We start from the raw sequence: 16,346 nt of genomic DNA on the forward strand, positions 1-16,346 counted from the left end.
AGATTTTATGAAATTATAAAAATTATATTTTTAAAAGATATCTTTATTATAAATTCAAAATTTTGGAATTATTGAAAGTGATGAGAAATTTTTTAAAGCGGATTGTATAAATTTGAAAATTGTGCAGAAGAGACACCTTCTGTGATAAAAAGTACCCTAAATCTATCTGACTACCATTTTTTAAGAATTATTTTTTAAAGTTGCTTTAGAAGTTAAAAATTCCCCCATAAGCGCCACTGCCGAGGCCCAACGACACCATCGTCAACACCCACGCACACACACCAAAACCCACCCACCCCCACCTGCCCATCATCTACCAGCGGCACCACTATCGACCAGTAACGCCCCACCTTTCACCTCTCTTCCGTTCTCTATCTTCCCCCCTCCCTCCCTCCCTCGCTCCTCTCTCCCATTTTCCCCCCTTTCTCTTATCCATAGTCGGCCCTCACCGCCCCTACTGGCGGGCTACAATCCCCCTCTCACCTCTTTCTCACTTTATCTTTCTTTTTCCTCAATTTTCTCACCTCACTCATGATTGCCCCTCACCGCCACTGTCGGTCGTGCCACTGACGACTGGCAATGCCTCCCTCATCTCTCTCTCTCTTTCTTTTTCCTTTTTTTTTTTTTCTCTCTCTCATTTTATCCCCCTTTCTCTCACCCATGGCCACCCCTCTACTCACCCACAACACCAACGCCACTACCAACTCATATCATGATGTCATTGCCTCACCATGGCTGTCAATCCATCCCCATTTTGGGTTGAAGATAAAAAGTTTTATTTGATTCCTACAGTGCTTGTTCTTGGGCCTTAATTTCTTCATGTGGACTTTGGGTTTCTTCTTTTGGATTTGGGCTTAATGGGTGTTCACCTGCGATTTAGTTATATTATTGGTTTGTTTCGAGACTTCGGCCTCGCTTGATATTGTATTGTATTTATTGGGCTTGGTTGGTTTTAGTCATTGATTTTGGGCCTGGTTTAATTTTTTTGTTCGGTTTGGGCTTAAGTTTTTATTCTGCTTGGGTTTGAATATAATTAATTTGGGCTTGCACACATGTTTTGGGCTTTTTTTTAAATGTTTGGGCTTGGTTTGCTTTGGGTTTGTTGGTTTGAGTTTTTTTTTTAAAGAGCACAAAACAAAACCCTATAATATAAGTAAAAAACAAAATAAAAAATGATTTTTTATAAAAATAATAATAAAAATTGTAAAAATATTTGTTGAGATAAAATTACAAAATCAGTGCAAATAAAATGGTAAAATCCTTTAAAAAATAAAAATAAAAAAATAAAATTGAACAACCCTTGTTTTGAATGAAAAATAGGAAACATTTTTTTTTTTATAAAGTTACAAAATCATCTTCTTCTTCTTTTTATTAAAGTAAAAAAACTTCTTAAAAATAATAAAATTCAAAAGCTCCTTTTAACAAAAATAAGGATAAAATCTCTTTTCTTAATGTTTTCTTTAAATAAATTTGAAACTTTTTTCCTTAAAAATGATAATTTTTTTTTTTTTTAATAAATTTGAAATAACTATGAGGGGATGAATTGTAGAGCTCTTTTGATAAAATTGATGAATACTTTTTTTTAATAAATAAAATAAAACTAATGAAAACTCGTTTTCTTTTCTTTTTTAATAAATTAAAGAAAACTCTTTTCTTTTTAAAATAACTTTTCCAAAATAATAATTAAATTGATACATTTTTATAATAAAATTGTAGAAATGTTGTTTTCAATAAAAACAATAAGAAGATGATTTCCTTTGTAAATAAATTAGAAAATCCTTTTTTAATCATTTTTTAAAAATAAAATTTAAATTGAAATATTTCTTGAAAATAAATTTGTATAATCTTTTCTTTTAGCAAAAGAAAATAAAAAATAAATAAATAAATAAAATCAAAATTAAACATTTCTTTTTAATTTAAAATTGTATCCAATAAGAAAAAAGTAATTTTGGAAATAAATTTGAATTTGAATAATTTTTTTTTTTCTGTGAACAAATTGAAATCAACAACTTGAAATTGTTTTAATGTGAATAATTCTCTTTTTGAAATTTCTTGAAAATGTTGTCATATTTGGAAATAAAAAAATTATTTTTCTAATTAGTTTAATAAATTAATTTGTACAATTCCTATATTATTGTGATTTGTTTTTCATCTTATATGGGAATATACATTTTTATTATATTTTTTTATATTTATAATTAATTAATTAATTGTAATAATTTATTTCAATTTTAATAGAGACCTTTTTAAAACTTAGAAGGTTGTCATTGCCTCTCAAATTGACTAACTTTTTCCTGCGTCAATCCTTTGCAAATAAATTTTTTCCCTTGTTAATTTTTGTAAAAAAGTAATGATTTTTTTTATGTTCTATTTTTGTAATCAGATTTAGATTTTGTATCCTAATAAATTTTTATTAATGTATCATATAAATTGTGAATTCAATGGGTATTATATTTACAAATTATAAATTCAACCACTTATTTTTAGAATATACTTTTTTTTTTATTTAAAAAAAATGTTTTAAATTTTTTTAAAAAAATTATGAAAACAGTAATCAAACATGCTAATTGCCGGTGTACTATTGCTTTGAGGGGTTGGTTGTTGGTGGTGTGTTCAACCAATGATGAAATGATGTGTCTTACTTGTCTTATCAGTTATGGAAATTTCATGTAACTCTTTTCAACCCATGCATGCATGACTCAGTGGGTGGCGGCTCCGTACCAATCTGAGATCGGAAGAACAGGTTCATTCCCAGAGTTGCATCTCCTGCTTTTACATCCTTCCCTCCCTGCCAAAACCTGGACAAAATGATTGAATTTTCATTTATTTCAAAATCAATTTTAAATTTAAAATAAAAATATTAAAAATAAGATAACAACTTTTCAAAATTATTCTAAAAAAATAATTATCAAGCTTTAAATTTTTATTTTTGATGGACAAAAAATCCATGGCAACTTGTCATATGCAATTATGTCCCCTACTTGGAAAACTACGCGATATTATCATCAGCCAAATTAAGTCAAACCAAGGATTTTGGTTGCAACACTCTACCATCGTTACTTCTATCACCACATATTTTCTTCTTTTCTTTACGTATTGGGGCCTCAAAAATGACTGGATAGTATTATAATCATCGCATGCCTTTCCTTGTCGTGTCTCCCTTTTCTTCTTATGTCATTCACCCATATCACTACTAACGTTTTCCCTATTCAATTATTGTAAAAATAATGCTAAAATTAACTCATAATTTTCATTTATCACCGATGAAGATGTAATTTTTCATTTATTATATTTTTAATTATAACATCTTATAATAAATAACTAACTTTTAATCATATAAATATTTTTTATGGTTCAATGGATCCTCACATTGAGTCCAGAATGGATGATATTTATATAATTTAGGGTAAATCGTTATAAGTGATAACAGAGTTGATCCTCAATTTTAATGCTAGTTTTTGTTTGTTCGGTTTTTATAAGGGGTGTTTACTTGTTTGGTCTTGTAATCCTATGAGATGTAATAAAAACGTTAATTCACTTTTATAAAAAATATCTTCTAATTTTAATTTAATCAGTTTATTACTTTTACGTAAGACACTTTCTAAGATGATAGGCTATTCTAGCTCATTCTTTCTTCGATCCTTCTAAGGCGAAGCCATCTTATATCTATCCAAGTTTCGAGTGGAGGAGGAGAGCGGGTAAGAGGTCTCCTTCGAGATAATTGTGACATCTCATACATACAGGGAAAAAAGTTTCTTATTGGCTTAATTTTATGGACGTGTATTAAAACGGTGAATGTCACTTTGAGTCCTCTTCTCAAATTTTCATCAATACATGTATCATCAAACAATAACTTGGAGTTTGATTCAAGAGATATGATATGATATCTTTAAAAAATTTGTGTCGGTTCCTGGGGAAAGATAGAAGGATGCGTCAAACTCAACCAGTCAAAATCAGCACATAACCTAAAGTTCTATTGATCCATTAAAGTCGAGAAAAGGAAAAGAGCAAAATAGTATAATAATAATAAATGGGACGATTCACCAAATTCAATCAATCAAAATCAGGAGATAGGCTACAATCGTGTAGAAATGAATTCTAACCACATAATGAGAGCTAACGTGCCATTATTGTCCTTCCATGTCTTGGAAGGCATCCAAAAATAAAGGATTCGGATACGGGCATTATATTAGATGCCAGGCAGCAGGTCTGCCTCAGTGGCGAACCATGTCTGGTTAAAAAATTGCAGATGTGAGGGATAAGCCAATTGTGGATCATGTGCCATAAAAAACTGAACATTTTCCTGGACACCATGTGAGATGGTTGAGGGAGGGAGGGCTCTCTATAATTGCTTCCAAGGGTTGTTTTATTTTAGATTCGATCCAACTTTTTGCAAGTGGTTGAAGATATGAAGCTACGGAAGGTACTGGATTTGATGCTCATGCCTTTATATCTGTACAAAATTAAAATTTTATTTTGGGTGGAATTTTGAGATCTTACATTTTAATAAAATGGCTTTATATCGCCTCGTGTGATTGATGAAAAAAACTTTGAACTCACCAATTATGTCAACTGAACCAAGTGGGTTGCACCAATTTCATTGTCATGGTTCATTTATTAATTCATTTTAAAATAAAGTATAAAAAATTATGGTGCAGTAAATGAAAATCAAAGACTTTTTCTTCTAAGTTTAGGGCATCCCATTAGAGGCAGGCTTTTCATGATACTAGGGGCAGGTTTTTATGAAGCATGAGTTGACTATCAAGCTCAGTCTCTTTGATTCATATGCATGGCATGTGAAGGTTGACTTAATGACCAATCAAGATCAATTTGGGGGATATCCATGGTAGCAATGAAGATGTACTTTGTAACATGTAGAAGTTGGCATTGTAATCAATGGGCATAGAATTTTGTTAGGGCCGTCGAACGAAAATATTATATTATAATCATCATTCATATTGAAAGGTAAATTAATGATATTTTATATTATTATTAAAAAGTTAAATAATTATCAAATTAAACAATCATGGTATTAAGAACACTTCAAAAAAGTTTTAGATTTTATATATATAAAAAAAAATTATCAAGAATATTTAAAGGAAATTTTCAAAAGAATTAAAAAATAGAAAGAAAAATCATTATAAATTTTTAATAATTTTAATTATTTCATAGCAAAAACCTTTAAAATTATTTTTTAAAATTCAATAATTTATATTATAGATAATTTTTAAAATTTCATAATTTCTACTTTAGTCTTATTTTTTATACTTACATCCAAAAGTTCTCGAAACTTCTAAAAGTGAAAATTAGAATTTTTATAGATACCAAATCAATACCTTAATTTTTTTTTCTCTTTTTAAATAATTAGAAAGTAAAATCTTTTATTTAAAACTTATGTTTTATATAATAAATCACTAAATCACTAATAGCTTAATGACTAAATTTTGATGGACTCATATTATATTCTTACTTTCAAGTAAAAATATTTGCTATGATTTAAGTTAAACCAACCATAAAAAAAAACAAGTATAAAAAGGAAAAATATTGAACGAAAAAGAAAAAATAAGTAGGAATAATATTAAATAATTTTTTAATTTTAGTTTAATCTTGTTAGTAATTAATGGTAGATATTATGTCTTTGGTAATAATATTTAGTCATTTATTTTTTATTTTTTAAAATCTTAAAATTAAATTTATATATTCGTAATTAGAAACTAAGAAAGATAGGACTGATAAGTAGTTTTGGACCAAAATAGTCCTTTTATGAAAAAATTAAATAAATTTAATATATATAATTTTAATTGAATTGCGTCAATTTTTAACTAAAACCTCAAGAGATTTCATTTTTATGGGAGGATGACTTGGAACTCCCACGATGATGATGGGACAGAGACCACAATGAATACAAGTTTTAAGAACGATTGTATTTTTTGTGGTCCATACGTCATTTTAATCCAACTTTCATTCATTGTGAAGGTGAGTCATAGACTCATAAACAGGGGGTGTTGGTGACGCATTCAACCCTAATCAATCTTTTTAATTTCTTGTCGATATTTATTATTTATTATTTATTATTTACTATTTAGTTAATCATTGAATCCCTCCTCACAATTGTGTGAGAATTATCTGCCAACATCCGCTGACATGCCAGACGGTGGCTAAATGATTACACCCTTAGTTAAGCCTTCTTATTCCTCGGTTTACTTTAAATAAATAACATTAAAAATATATGGCATACAATAGTTGAATATTGAACATAATCCATCTTTATAAAAAAAAAAAAAAGTCTAAAGGATATTAATGTAAATAATAATATGGTTTTTATAATCTCAATAGAATTTATAAAAGGAAGATGATTTCAAATGAATTCTGACCTTTGTAATATCTAAGTAAATAAGAGAGTGAGAGGGGGGAGCATATAATAAGGAAAGAAAAATGGAGACCATAAACATATGGTGAGTTAAGAGGAGGAGAGTGAAGCAATTAATAAATTAGGCTCAGAGGAGAAGGAGCGCGGCGCTGCAGCACAGAACAAGTGCAAAAAATACGAATGATAGGAGGGTTTAAATTGTTTAATATAAAGTAGGAAAGATGATTAAAATAAGGTTAGGGCCAAACCGTGTTGTATGCGCGTATGTCGTATCCTGCTTTCCATATCTATTTCTACCCTCTTCTGGGCAGTTCTATTATAACCCCAGATCAAAACTCGCTCGCTACATCCAACCAAACCGCCTCCGTCCACAAACTCTCTATTTCTACTCTCTTCTGGGCAGTTCTATTCCAACCCCAGATCAAAACTCACTCAATAACTCCCAAATCAAACCACCTCCGCCCACAAATTGTCTCTATCATATATTCTCTCTCCTCTCCTGTACAATCTCTCAACCTGGCAGACATCAACTTCATTAGGTATATCATCTTATGCATTATGAAACACCCTTTTCATTTCCTCAAATTGGGTTTTTTTCCTTCATGAATTTCGTCTGAGAAATATCTAAAACTTAGGACTTTTGAGTCTAGGTCTATGGAAATCGCCGTGACTGGCAATGGGGATCTGTGCGCTATGACCTTTTGTTCAGGGAAAAGTTGATAAAGATTAATGGGGTTTTTGGAATTTTCTTGAGATTGGGTTTTTTTTTGTTATTGATTGATTATGCACACATATGCAGGTTGGAGAATTATTGTGGAGGTACTGGTGAGAAGTTGCAGGGTATATCACTCTGGCCGACACTCTAGCGTTATCTTCTGCGGCCGGACCACGCCTCCATTCTTGGAAGCCGGGTGTTCCGCCGTCTTCCGGTTGGCCTCGCTTACTGGTTTGGCGACTTCCTATTGACTATGGCTAAGGCTAACTTTTTGATTGAGGCATCAATAAAAATGTGATCTCTCTGCCTTTCAAGAATCTTTGTTGACTTAAAGAGGGTTCTTTTTTCTGCCATTAGAGATGTGAGCATTAGTACCACTGGATTGAACAAAAACAGGGTAAGAAAAGAAAGAGGAAAAAAAAAGGGAAAGAAAATTGAGAATAAAGAGTGGATCTGCTTGAATTTGTAGATTTTGAGTCATCCATTGTCTGCAATGACAATTTTCAATTGCTTCTCCGCACTGGTTGGGAAGAAGAAGAAGAAAGACAAGGTGAGAATATCAGGTGGGTTTTCAATTATGCTTGGGTTTCAACCAATGATTTTGCTAATTTCTTGTCTCTGCTGCCTATGATTTCAGGAAGACGAGGAATCTTCAAAAACCGTTGATCACAAAAAGGGAGTTAGAACTATGGAAGTGAAGCTGGAACACCCTTTGAAATCTTCCAAACCAGAGGAGTTAAATACAACTTCTTTTAGTGTCTCAGTACCTTTTGATATAAAGGGGAGTTCTACATGCAAGGTCAAGGTAATGAGCCATGAGAGTCCCATTGAAGGTGAAGCAGTGGAGGTAGCTTATGAAGGAGAAGACGAGCACGAAGATAACTCCTCCATCAAGAGGGAACTCTCGGATTTTGATCTCCAAACCCATGTAGCTAATGCAGGAGAAGAAGAATTTCAATTGAGACACAGAAACATGAATTATTCTGATTCATTTGATATTGAAGTTAATGGACAATTTGAGGACAAAGCCGAGAAGGATGCTGAAAAGGGTGTTGATATGATCCAGAATGGACATGTAAGTGATCCGGGCATACCCAAGGCAGATTTCTGGGCTTCACCCAAGCTTAAGCGCTCCTGTTCTAATTTAGAGTCGAGGGATGTGCTCAAGAAAATAGCTGGACAGTTGCCCCCTTCCAAGTCTCATTCTTTTGAAGAATTGCAAGGTTTAGCCGATGGGGCAAGGGAGGATGTTTTTCCGAGGAATCCTGGCAGCCCAGGGTCTGTATTGAGTCGTCGCAGTGCAGACAGAGTGATGTTGAAGAAGCGCTCTTCAAGCCAAGTTTTGCCTTCAAGGAGTAGAAGATTGTGGTGGAAATTATTCCTTTGGAGCCACAGGAACCTCCACAAACCATGGACTACAAAGCCACGCCCACTTCCCATCGCTGCTGCTTTCAACCAGCAAGGGGGTTACTGTTCGGATACCCTTGAACCAAATAGAGCTCTGCAGTTGAGTGAGCTGGAATCACCTGGATCATTCACCGGCAACAACCACCCAAATGACAACCAGAGCTGGGATGGCTTTCATGGTAGAACTTCTGGTTTATGGCCCCAGAATCACTGGGTTGCTTTCTCAGCAGAATCATCACCCTTTGCAAGAGTTGATGAATGGGTGAAAGATCTGGAAACCCAACCCCCGTTGCCAGTTGACAATGATGACAACAATGTTGAAGATATCATCTTCCCACCTTCTCCTGAGACAGGTAGATCACCGGCTAGAAGTACAGCACACCTGACTCGGCATCCAAATACCAATCTTTCAGAGGAAATATTACATGCCAATAGTGTGATCCAGTCTCTGAATTCTTCTTCAACTGTGGCTCACATCTCTGGTATTGGTTTAAAAGTGATTCCCACCATATCACACTTCTCCAGTCTACGATCAGTCAACTTATCAAGCAACTACATAGGTATGTGCTTTAGTCCGAAGCTCTTAGCTGAAAAGAATTTTCAGCAGTTAGAAAGTATAGATGGTCCCAACTTAACAGCTTTGCTTTGTTCCTCTTCTTCATCATCATCAATTTGCAGTCCATATTACACCTGGATCACTGCCAAAGGGCCTTCACATCCTCAATTTGTCCAGAAACAAGATCAGCACCATTGAAGGACTCAGAGAATTAACCCGATTGCGGGTACTTGATCTCAGTTACAATCGGATCTCCCGAATTGGGCATGGTAATTATCTTCACCAAACACTTGTTTATGAACTTGGACTTTATAGACATGTTATTTATTTTCAAGATGAAATATTTCCAAGAGCAAACTCTATTTTAAACTTAAAAGACATGTAGAATTCTAAAGGTGACTGTGGACTGCAATGGTGTCAGGGTTGTCAAATTGTACGCTTATCAAGGAGCTCTATCTTGCGGGAAACAAGATTAGTGATGTTGAAGCCTTACATCGGCTCTTGAAGCTGACAGTCTTGGACCTTAGCTTCAACAAGATAACCACCACAAAATCGCTGGGCCAACTTGTGGCTAATTACAACTCCTTGCTGGCTCTGAACCTGCTGGGAAATCCAATCCAAAGCAACATCAGTGACGACCAAATCCGCAAGGCAGTTGGCAGTCTCCTCCCAAAGTTAGCTTACCTCAACAAGCAGCCCATCAAACCACAAAGAGCACGAGAGGTGGCCACAGATAGTGTTGCCAAAGCGGCACTTGGGTACAGTGGCCAGAGCTCTCGCCGGAGGGCAGTGAAGAGGGTGAGCCAAGGTGGTTCACTTGTCTCCAGTGGGCATAGGAGCAGTGCGAGTGTTGGGCATAAGAGCAGGACCAGGTCAAAGAGCAGAACCCACCACCAGTCGCCCCTCAAGACTAGTTCATCTGCACTTGCATCATCATCTCGCTAGTCTGTTTTTACGGTTGCAGGTGAAAATCTCAAGGCCAAGTTTCTGGAATATGCATCCCTTTAATCTCAAGGCATGTTGTTGAATCTGTATTTTTTTTTTTTGGTTTTGTCTTATGTTCATTATCCAGTAAGCTAGTTTGCTGAAGCTACCCACTTTCTAGCTTCAGTAGGTAGCTCAGTTTGAGTTTTTCATTGAATACCAAAAATGTCTGCAATTCTGGCTTGATTTTGTCTAGTGGAAACGGTATCTGCAGTGTCATACCATGGTGGATGTCTCATGGCCCGCTATAATTTCCATGTAGTGGTTGTTTCTTTTTTTGAAAAAAAATAATATGGTGACTCAATTTAAGTCTGTTGCCCCCTATCAGTCTCCTTCAAAGGTTTGGTTCAAGCGTGGATCATCGTAATGGTTAATCCCCCCACCCCACCCCCCCAAACCCCCCAACACTAACAGTTTGGAATTTATGTGAGATTTACTTCTTTCACAATATTTGAATCCATAGGAAATGGGGTTCTTTTTTCTTTTTTCATTTCCCCAATTGAAAAAGAAGAAAAAAACTAAACAAGATGAAGACAAATCATATTGGAAAGCATGAGCTTGTAATAGGTTAAATAATAAACCGTAGGATAGTTTCTCCTGCCAAAAAAGAAGATTTCCTTAGAAATAGTGAAGGGGAGCAGTTGGAACTCATCCTGCCAGCTAAATCATGGATTCATAGACGTCTAACATTAAGTGATCCTCCTGCTCCGCACACCTGTCCCACATGTGTTGCATTCAAGAGAGAATGTTGGTCCACCCCGCAATGAAGGCAGGGGAATGAAGAAATAGCTGGCATCAGAGCTTCCAACGGAGCGAAACTGCCCCTCTGGTGACTTCTAGGTCAACAGAGTTATGTTCTCGCTTTCCTATTGGAAAGCAAAGCTTAAAAGCGATTGGGAAAGGGAGGAAAGCACGGAACACGCCTTTGGCATCTCGTACCTAGAAACCATATCTCAATATGACCAAGCAAGACTTTCATCCCTAGAGTGCAAGGCAAAAGGCTGTTAAGAATTGAAAAAGAAAATTTTAGGTTGGCATTCCACTAACTGCCCCATTTTTTTTTTTTTAGATCCAGTGTTATTTTGGTTGGCGTGCAAAGGCATATATTGAAGATTGGTCTGAACTAAAGACCAACAAGTTATAAGGCTATCTGCTGCCTCTTCTCCTTTTCAAGTGCAACCCCTCAAGTAAAATCTAGTCCTATTTCTTTATGGAGGAGACCAAAAAAAAAAACATTCTGTCATTGGATGGTAAGACAAGGGGGATTTGAAAGAGACCCATGAAAGAGAGCCAAGGGATAGACGTCCAAATCGACAATTTAACAATATAAATGTTTTCACCTGGTCGAACACTGGATTGGGAGCGGCCAATTTGAATGATTTGTCACTAAATCCTAAAAGTCTTATTTCTTAAGAGGGTCCCCGACACTCATCAGATGGCCCATGGAAGTGGATCATTCTTTTTCTGTCCTTGACAAGCACAAGAAAGTACTGGTGTGGAAAAGCTTTTCAAATTACTTTTATACAAATCCATCAGACAGATATCCGGAAACATGGCTACAAAAAATAGACGAGCACAGGTTTTTAAATTTTTTTGTCAAACAAGGAAGTATGCATTTATGCATCACTTAATTGTGGCCAGACAGGCATTAGACATCCCATGTAAGTTAAATGATTGTAATCATATTGGCATATGGCATATAAAGGTACAGACCTGTGACCCCAATGGGACAAGCAAATAAAATTGGATAATCACCATAGATATATCATCTAGTTTAAAAGATTTCATGAATAAATGATTCCCTCCCATCTTTAGTGGGACCTGCCATGTTCTATAGTCTACCTTAGAGAGAGATTTATACCAAAGTTGGGTGCAATATAACAGGGAAAACAAAATAATCAAATTCAATAAATGAAAACTAGGCTATAAAATAATAAAATTAAATTGGAGACTAAACCATAAAGCATATAGAAACAGCCACTATTCTAGGAAAGCCTGGGTGCCAAGAAAAGGGACAGCATAAATCTGCAGATCCACATATAGAGTTCTCATCCAAAAGGAGAGCTGATCAAGCTAATGCATAAAATCACTTTTTTAAGACTTGATGAAAATTGGCACAATAATCTGGAAGAATGCACCCTAGGGCTTATGCACTATGAATACACCCTAAGGTTTATGCGCTATGAATAAATCTTTAAACAGAGTCTCAAGCCACAAAAAATAAGATTTGAGATCAATTTGGACATTCTTTTCCTCCTGATAGGCAAATAGATGCTAAGATTAAGAGCACTTAACAAGAGATGCATTGTGGACTTAATGCAGCAATGACATAAAATTTAAAAAATCTTTATACAAAATAGGATATGAAATGTTAAGCACTAATCCAGGATATGTTACATATGTAGAATGGAGGGTTGATCTTAATCCAACTTAGAGTGTCTTTGGGAGTTTTCTAGGAGCACTAGATGCACTTTCTAAATTAGATGTTTGGAAAAATTTCAAAAAATCGCTCTAAAATTTGGATTTAGCACTTGGTAGGTACTTTTCCAAAAATCAATTTTTGTTATGTATCTTATTAGTACAAACACTACCAAACTTTTTTAGTTTATATCCAAATACTAATTGATTCTCTATAAAAGCATTTCTAATAGAAGTGCTACTAGTAGAGAAGATATAGCCAAAAAGCACTTTTATGAGAACTACTCCCAAATAAGTTTCCTTGTCATCCAGGCATGCTTCCTCATGTTTATGTTTAATTTCTACAACATCAACTACCACATGCTTGATGCACTTCCCTTTAAAGAGGAAAATGACATATCAACTTTGATCAATGTAAAATATTACGCCCTTTGGGTTGTGGAAGCAACTCATGAAGACAGAACCTATCATGCTAGGGGATGACACTATCTACATAACTAATCTAGTTTTTCCAAAGAATAGCAACTGACCTGGAAATAGACACACTGATATCTGATGGCAGAAATCTTTCACTAACCTTCAGAATTCCTCAGAGTTGCAATAAGAACAGACATAATTAGCCCGTTGGCTTTTGATCAGAAGCCTGCAAAAGATATAATCATTTTAGCTGTCCTCAAGATTGGATTTTTCTCCAAGGTCTTGATATCCTTCTCTTCTTGTCAATGTTTTTTAATTTCACAGACAGAAAGTACAGAACTTCTATATGGCAGACATAATTAGAATGAATGTTAAATACTATGGTGAAAACTTGAAATAAACAAGGATATTCTTTTTTTGGATAGGCAAATGAGTAAATATATTATAAGTGCCTAAAAGGAGACACACCAAGTACAAAATAAACAAGGAATTTTTTTGCAACATTCTCCCATCAATGAGTGTATTATACATTGAGAATGGACAGAGAGTCCGCAGGAAAAGGCACAAGATCAATACAAATTTATGCCTTCAGGACCATTTCTTAAGTAGCAAAGTAAGCTTACAGCATGCATCTGCTTTACTTTCTACATCACATCTTGTCTGTATTTAGCAATAACTAATGAATCTAGAGCTTATGGTCACAGCATTCAGTACAAAATCAAGCTGGCCATGAGTATAGTAGAAGTGTTCAGAACACACAATTATCAGGAACTCTGTTATGATTCTAGAAAGCAATCTAAGCACTAAGGATTGCTGCTTGTTGGAACCAACGGAGATGGCACAAGCTGCACTATGCATCACCAGTAAAGTAACAGCCAACTATTATCCCATATGGCTCTATAAGGTCCATACTGTATGGTTCTTAATAAAAGAACTTGACAGCATATTCTCATAACAAACACTTAATTGCTCGATAGATCTGAACCAATGAGAGACATTAATTTTATAGTCACTTAATATTTTCATACTTTTTCATCTTTTTAGTGAGCAAAACACCAAGTGAAGAGCATTTCAGCTCTACAAATCAGAATTGTCATCAGGGGGATATAGCACCCCTTTTAAGGCGGACTGCAGTAAACAATCTAAACAACTGAACATTGTACATAATTTAGCAAAAGATGCAATTCAACAACAGGAAATAATATCTATAAGGAATCAGAACCAAGAAAATCAATCAACTGAAACTCGAAATGAATAAAGTAAAGATCACTGCAAATGGATATTTAAACTTGCTCCAAGCAGCAAAAATATAATTTCCAAGTCACATTATAAAGAAAAAGGAGACAATAACAATAATAACATTGACAGGGATCTGCCAAAGCTTACCTTGTACATGTACCACAAAATTTGCTGTCAATCTACCTTTAACTTCCCTCATTGCCCTAAATTTTTTTTCTCCCTATGAACTGTCATCAGGAACTTAAGTCCCTAGTACAGCTTGACAAATAACAAGACATGCAGACTGTTAACCTCTACTTTTGTTTCTTATACCAGAATCAGACTCCATATCTTGCATTTCTGCATATTCAAAAAGCTTCTCATTGAAGACCACCTGTGGATCCTTATTCATCAAGACTCCATTTTCATCATAAGCATCTCTCAAGAAAACAACCCAATTCATCTCCGTCCCTGCCAAATAAAATGTCCTGGGCTGCTTCAGAAGCATCTGATAGGTATGCTTAGTCAAACTGAACTCTTCTTTGAACTCCACTATATGATGTATAGAAGCCCTCTTCTCCAATGTCATGCTCAAGAACTCATGCAACACCCCAACCCTATACTTCTCTGCCTCCAAAGTCCAAATATTTAATCCTGATCCATCTGAGTATGGCGAGACGAGCGGGAGAGTGTTCAACAAATTCAACTTCCTCACATCACCCTCATCCAAGTCCAAGTCCTTCCCATGTTTCACTGGAAACTTAAATGCCTTCTTAACCCGATCCTCATCAATCATAAAGTCCCTCTCCAGCGCACTCACGGCTAACAATGGATCCCAATTCACTAGTTCAAGCACTCTCTTCCCATCATCTTCAACCACAATTTTGAAATAATTCGGATACTTGGAAACCCGGTCCCTAAAATCCTCCGGAATCCCAAACAATGCCCTACAGTGATAAATTTTACTCAACGGAATCCGCTTCTTGGCAGACATCATTAGCAGTTTCCGCACCGTAGTAACTCTTTCCGTCTCCATAGACTCCATAATGGATTTCTCTTCCTCCAATAGGTCCTCCATAAAATCCGTAAAGCCGAACCACATTTTTCCATCGGTGTGTCGATACGTCTCGAAAATCAAGGGGTGGCGCTGGATGGAGCGGATGACTTTGCGGCCACGGGGAAAGCCTAGCTCGCGGTGGAGTTTGCCGGCGTCATCGAAGCGGAGGACGTGGTCGGGCTGTTTGGAGAGAAAATCTTTTGATTTGGTGAAGAATCTGAAGAAGGAGTCGCGTTGGACAAGTAGTTCAAAGTGGGAGAGGCGATTAGGCTCCGACTGAACGAGTTTGGTTCTGGGACTCTCCTTGGGCTTTCTCCTTTTCTTGTGCTTTTTTGGGGTTTTGGTGCGAAGGAAGGAGGTGGAGAAGAAGGAGATGAAGGGTTTAGGGTTTGAAGAGATGGGAGGGAGTAGGGTTTTGTACTGGGAGAGTTTGGAGCTTAGGATGAGCCGGCGCCACCACCACGCCATTGGATTTGGATTTCTGATTTCTTTTCACTTTCCGCTGCTTCCATCTAGGTTCCCGATTACTCAGGCCGGCCGGCCGGCAATCTTTGGGCCGTACATGTGGGCAGCGTAGGCCCCACTCAGGTCCAGATGCCCAAACTTATCCCTAGTTACACAGCCATTGAAGGAGGAAGTATGTATATATATAGATACGCGCTGTAGTCACTCGTCGGTCATCCCTATACCAACCGTACATTTTAAAAAGGAATTATTGTCCCAAAAAACCTCATTTTTCACGTAAATAAATCTGATTTCCATATCTATTTTAATTATGTTTATAAAAACATTAGTTTGAAGAGCAAGAAGTAATTATTTTTTATGTGCATTGTGCATTCAGTGTAATTATATATAATATACAAATATAAATAAGTTGAATTGATCAAACATACATACAAAGATTGCGTCTCGTACGATGAAGGCATATTTGACTTTCAATAAAAGTATGACTCAGATAAATTACCTTATAACAAAAAAAAAAAAAATGTATTTTAGGTCTGACCTCCGCTCTCCCTACTTGGCTAAGATCAGATGGGGTTTGAAGGAAAGTAATAATCTTATTGGCTATTAACTTACGTGGTGTGCTTTGATTAAAAAAATTAGAACTAAAACTCTTTTGATTAATTCAATCTTATTAGTTCGAGTAGATTGATCATGTAATTTGTAACAAATTGAGATCGAGTGTGATGTAGTGAAATAAGAT

General features: G+C 35.5%; 2 protein-coding genes across 2 annotated transcripts; one reads left to right on the top strand and one right to left on the bottom strand.

Moving 5' to 3' along the window:
• Positions 1 to 6,686: 6,686 nt before the first annotated feature.
• LOC117905502 lies at positions 6,687 to 10,341 on the top strand. Its single transcript, XM_034818411.1, has 5 exons — positions 6,687 to 6,909; positions 7,170 to 7,635; positions 7,723 to 9,052; positions 9,171 to 9,317; positions 9,470 to 10,341. The coding sequence occupies exons 2-5, from the start codon at positions 7,579 to 7,581 to the stop codon at positions 9,991 to 9,993; spliced, it is 2,058 nt and encodes a 685-aa protein (XP_034674302.1). The 5' UTR covers positions 6,687 to 6,909; positions 7,170 to 7,578; the 3' UTR covers positions 9,994 to 10,341.
• A 234-nt stretch (positions 10,342 to 10,575) lies between these two features.
• LOC117905504 (protein WHAT'S THIS FACTOR 1 homolog, chloroplastic) lies at positions 10,576 to 15,812 on the bottom strand. Its single transcript, XM_034818415.1, has 2 exons — positions 14,254 to 15,812; positions 10,576 to 13,093 (listed from the first exon to the last, which is right to left on the bottom strand). Exon 1 carries the CDS (start codon positions 15,608 to 15,610, stop codon positions 14,393 to 14,395), a length of 1,218 nt encoding a protein of 405 aa, XP_034674306.1. The 5' UTR covers positions 15,611 to 15,812; the 3' UTR covers positions 10,576 to 13,093; positions 14,254 to 14,392.
• Between the last annotated feature and the right edge of the window lie 534 nt (positions 15,813 to 16,346).

The sequence above is a fragment of the Vitis riparia genome, chromosome 18 (assembly GCF_004353265.1).
Source record: "Vitis riparia cultivar Riparia Gloire de Montpellier isolate 1030 chromosome 18, EGFV_Vit.rip_1.0, whole genome shotgun sequence".
NCBI classification, from domain to species: Eukaryota; Viridiplantae; Streptophyta; class Magnoliopsida; order Vitales; family Vitaceae; genus Vitis; species Vitis riparia.

What these genes read in the sequence shown, in the direction of transcription:
- LOC117905502 (XM_034818411.1), top strand. Translation starts at nt 7,579, where the DNA reads ATGACAATTTTCAATTGCTTCTCCGCACTGGTTGGGAAGAAGAAGAAG. An exon ending in AGAAGAAGAAGAAAGACAAG is followed by an intron (nt 7,636 to 7,722) that starts GTGAGAATATCA and finishes CTATGATTTCAG; the next exon opens with GAAGACGAGGAATCTTCAAA. An exon ending in GATCTCCCGAATTGGGCATG is followed by an intron (nt 9,318 to 9,469) that starts GTAATTATCTTC and finishes CAATGGTGTCAG; the next exon opens with GGTTGTCAAATTGTACGCTT.
- LOC117905504 (XM_034818415.1), bottom strand. Translation starts at nt 15,610, where the DNA reads ATGGCGTGGTGGTGGCGCCGGCTCATCCTAAGCTCCAAACTCTCCCAG.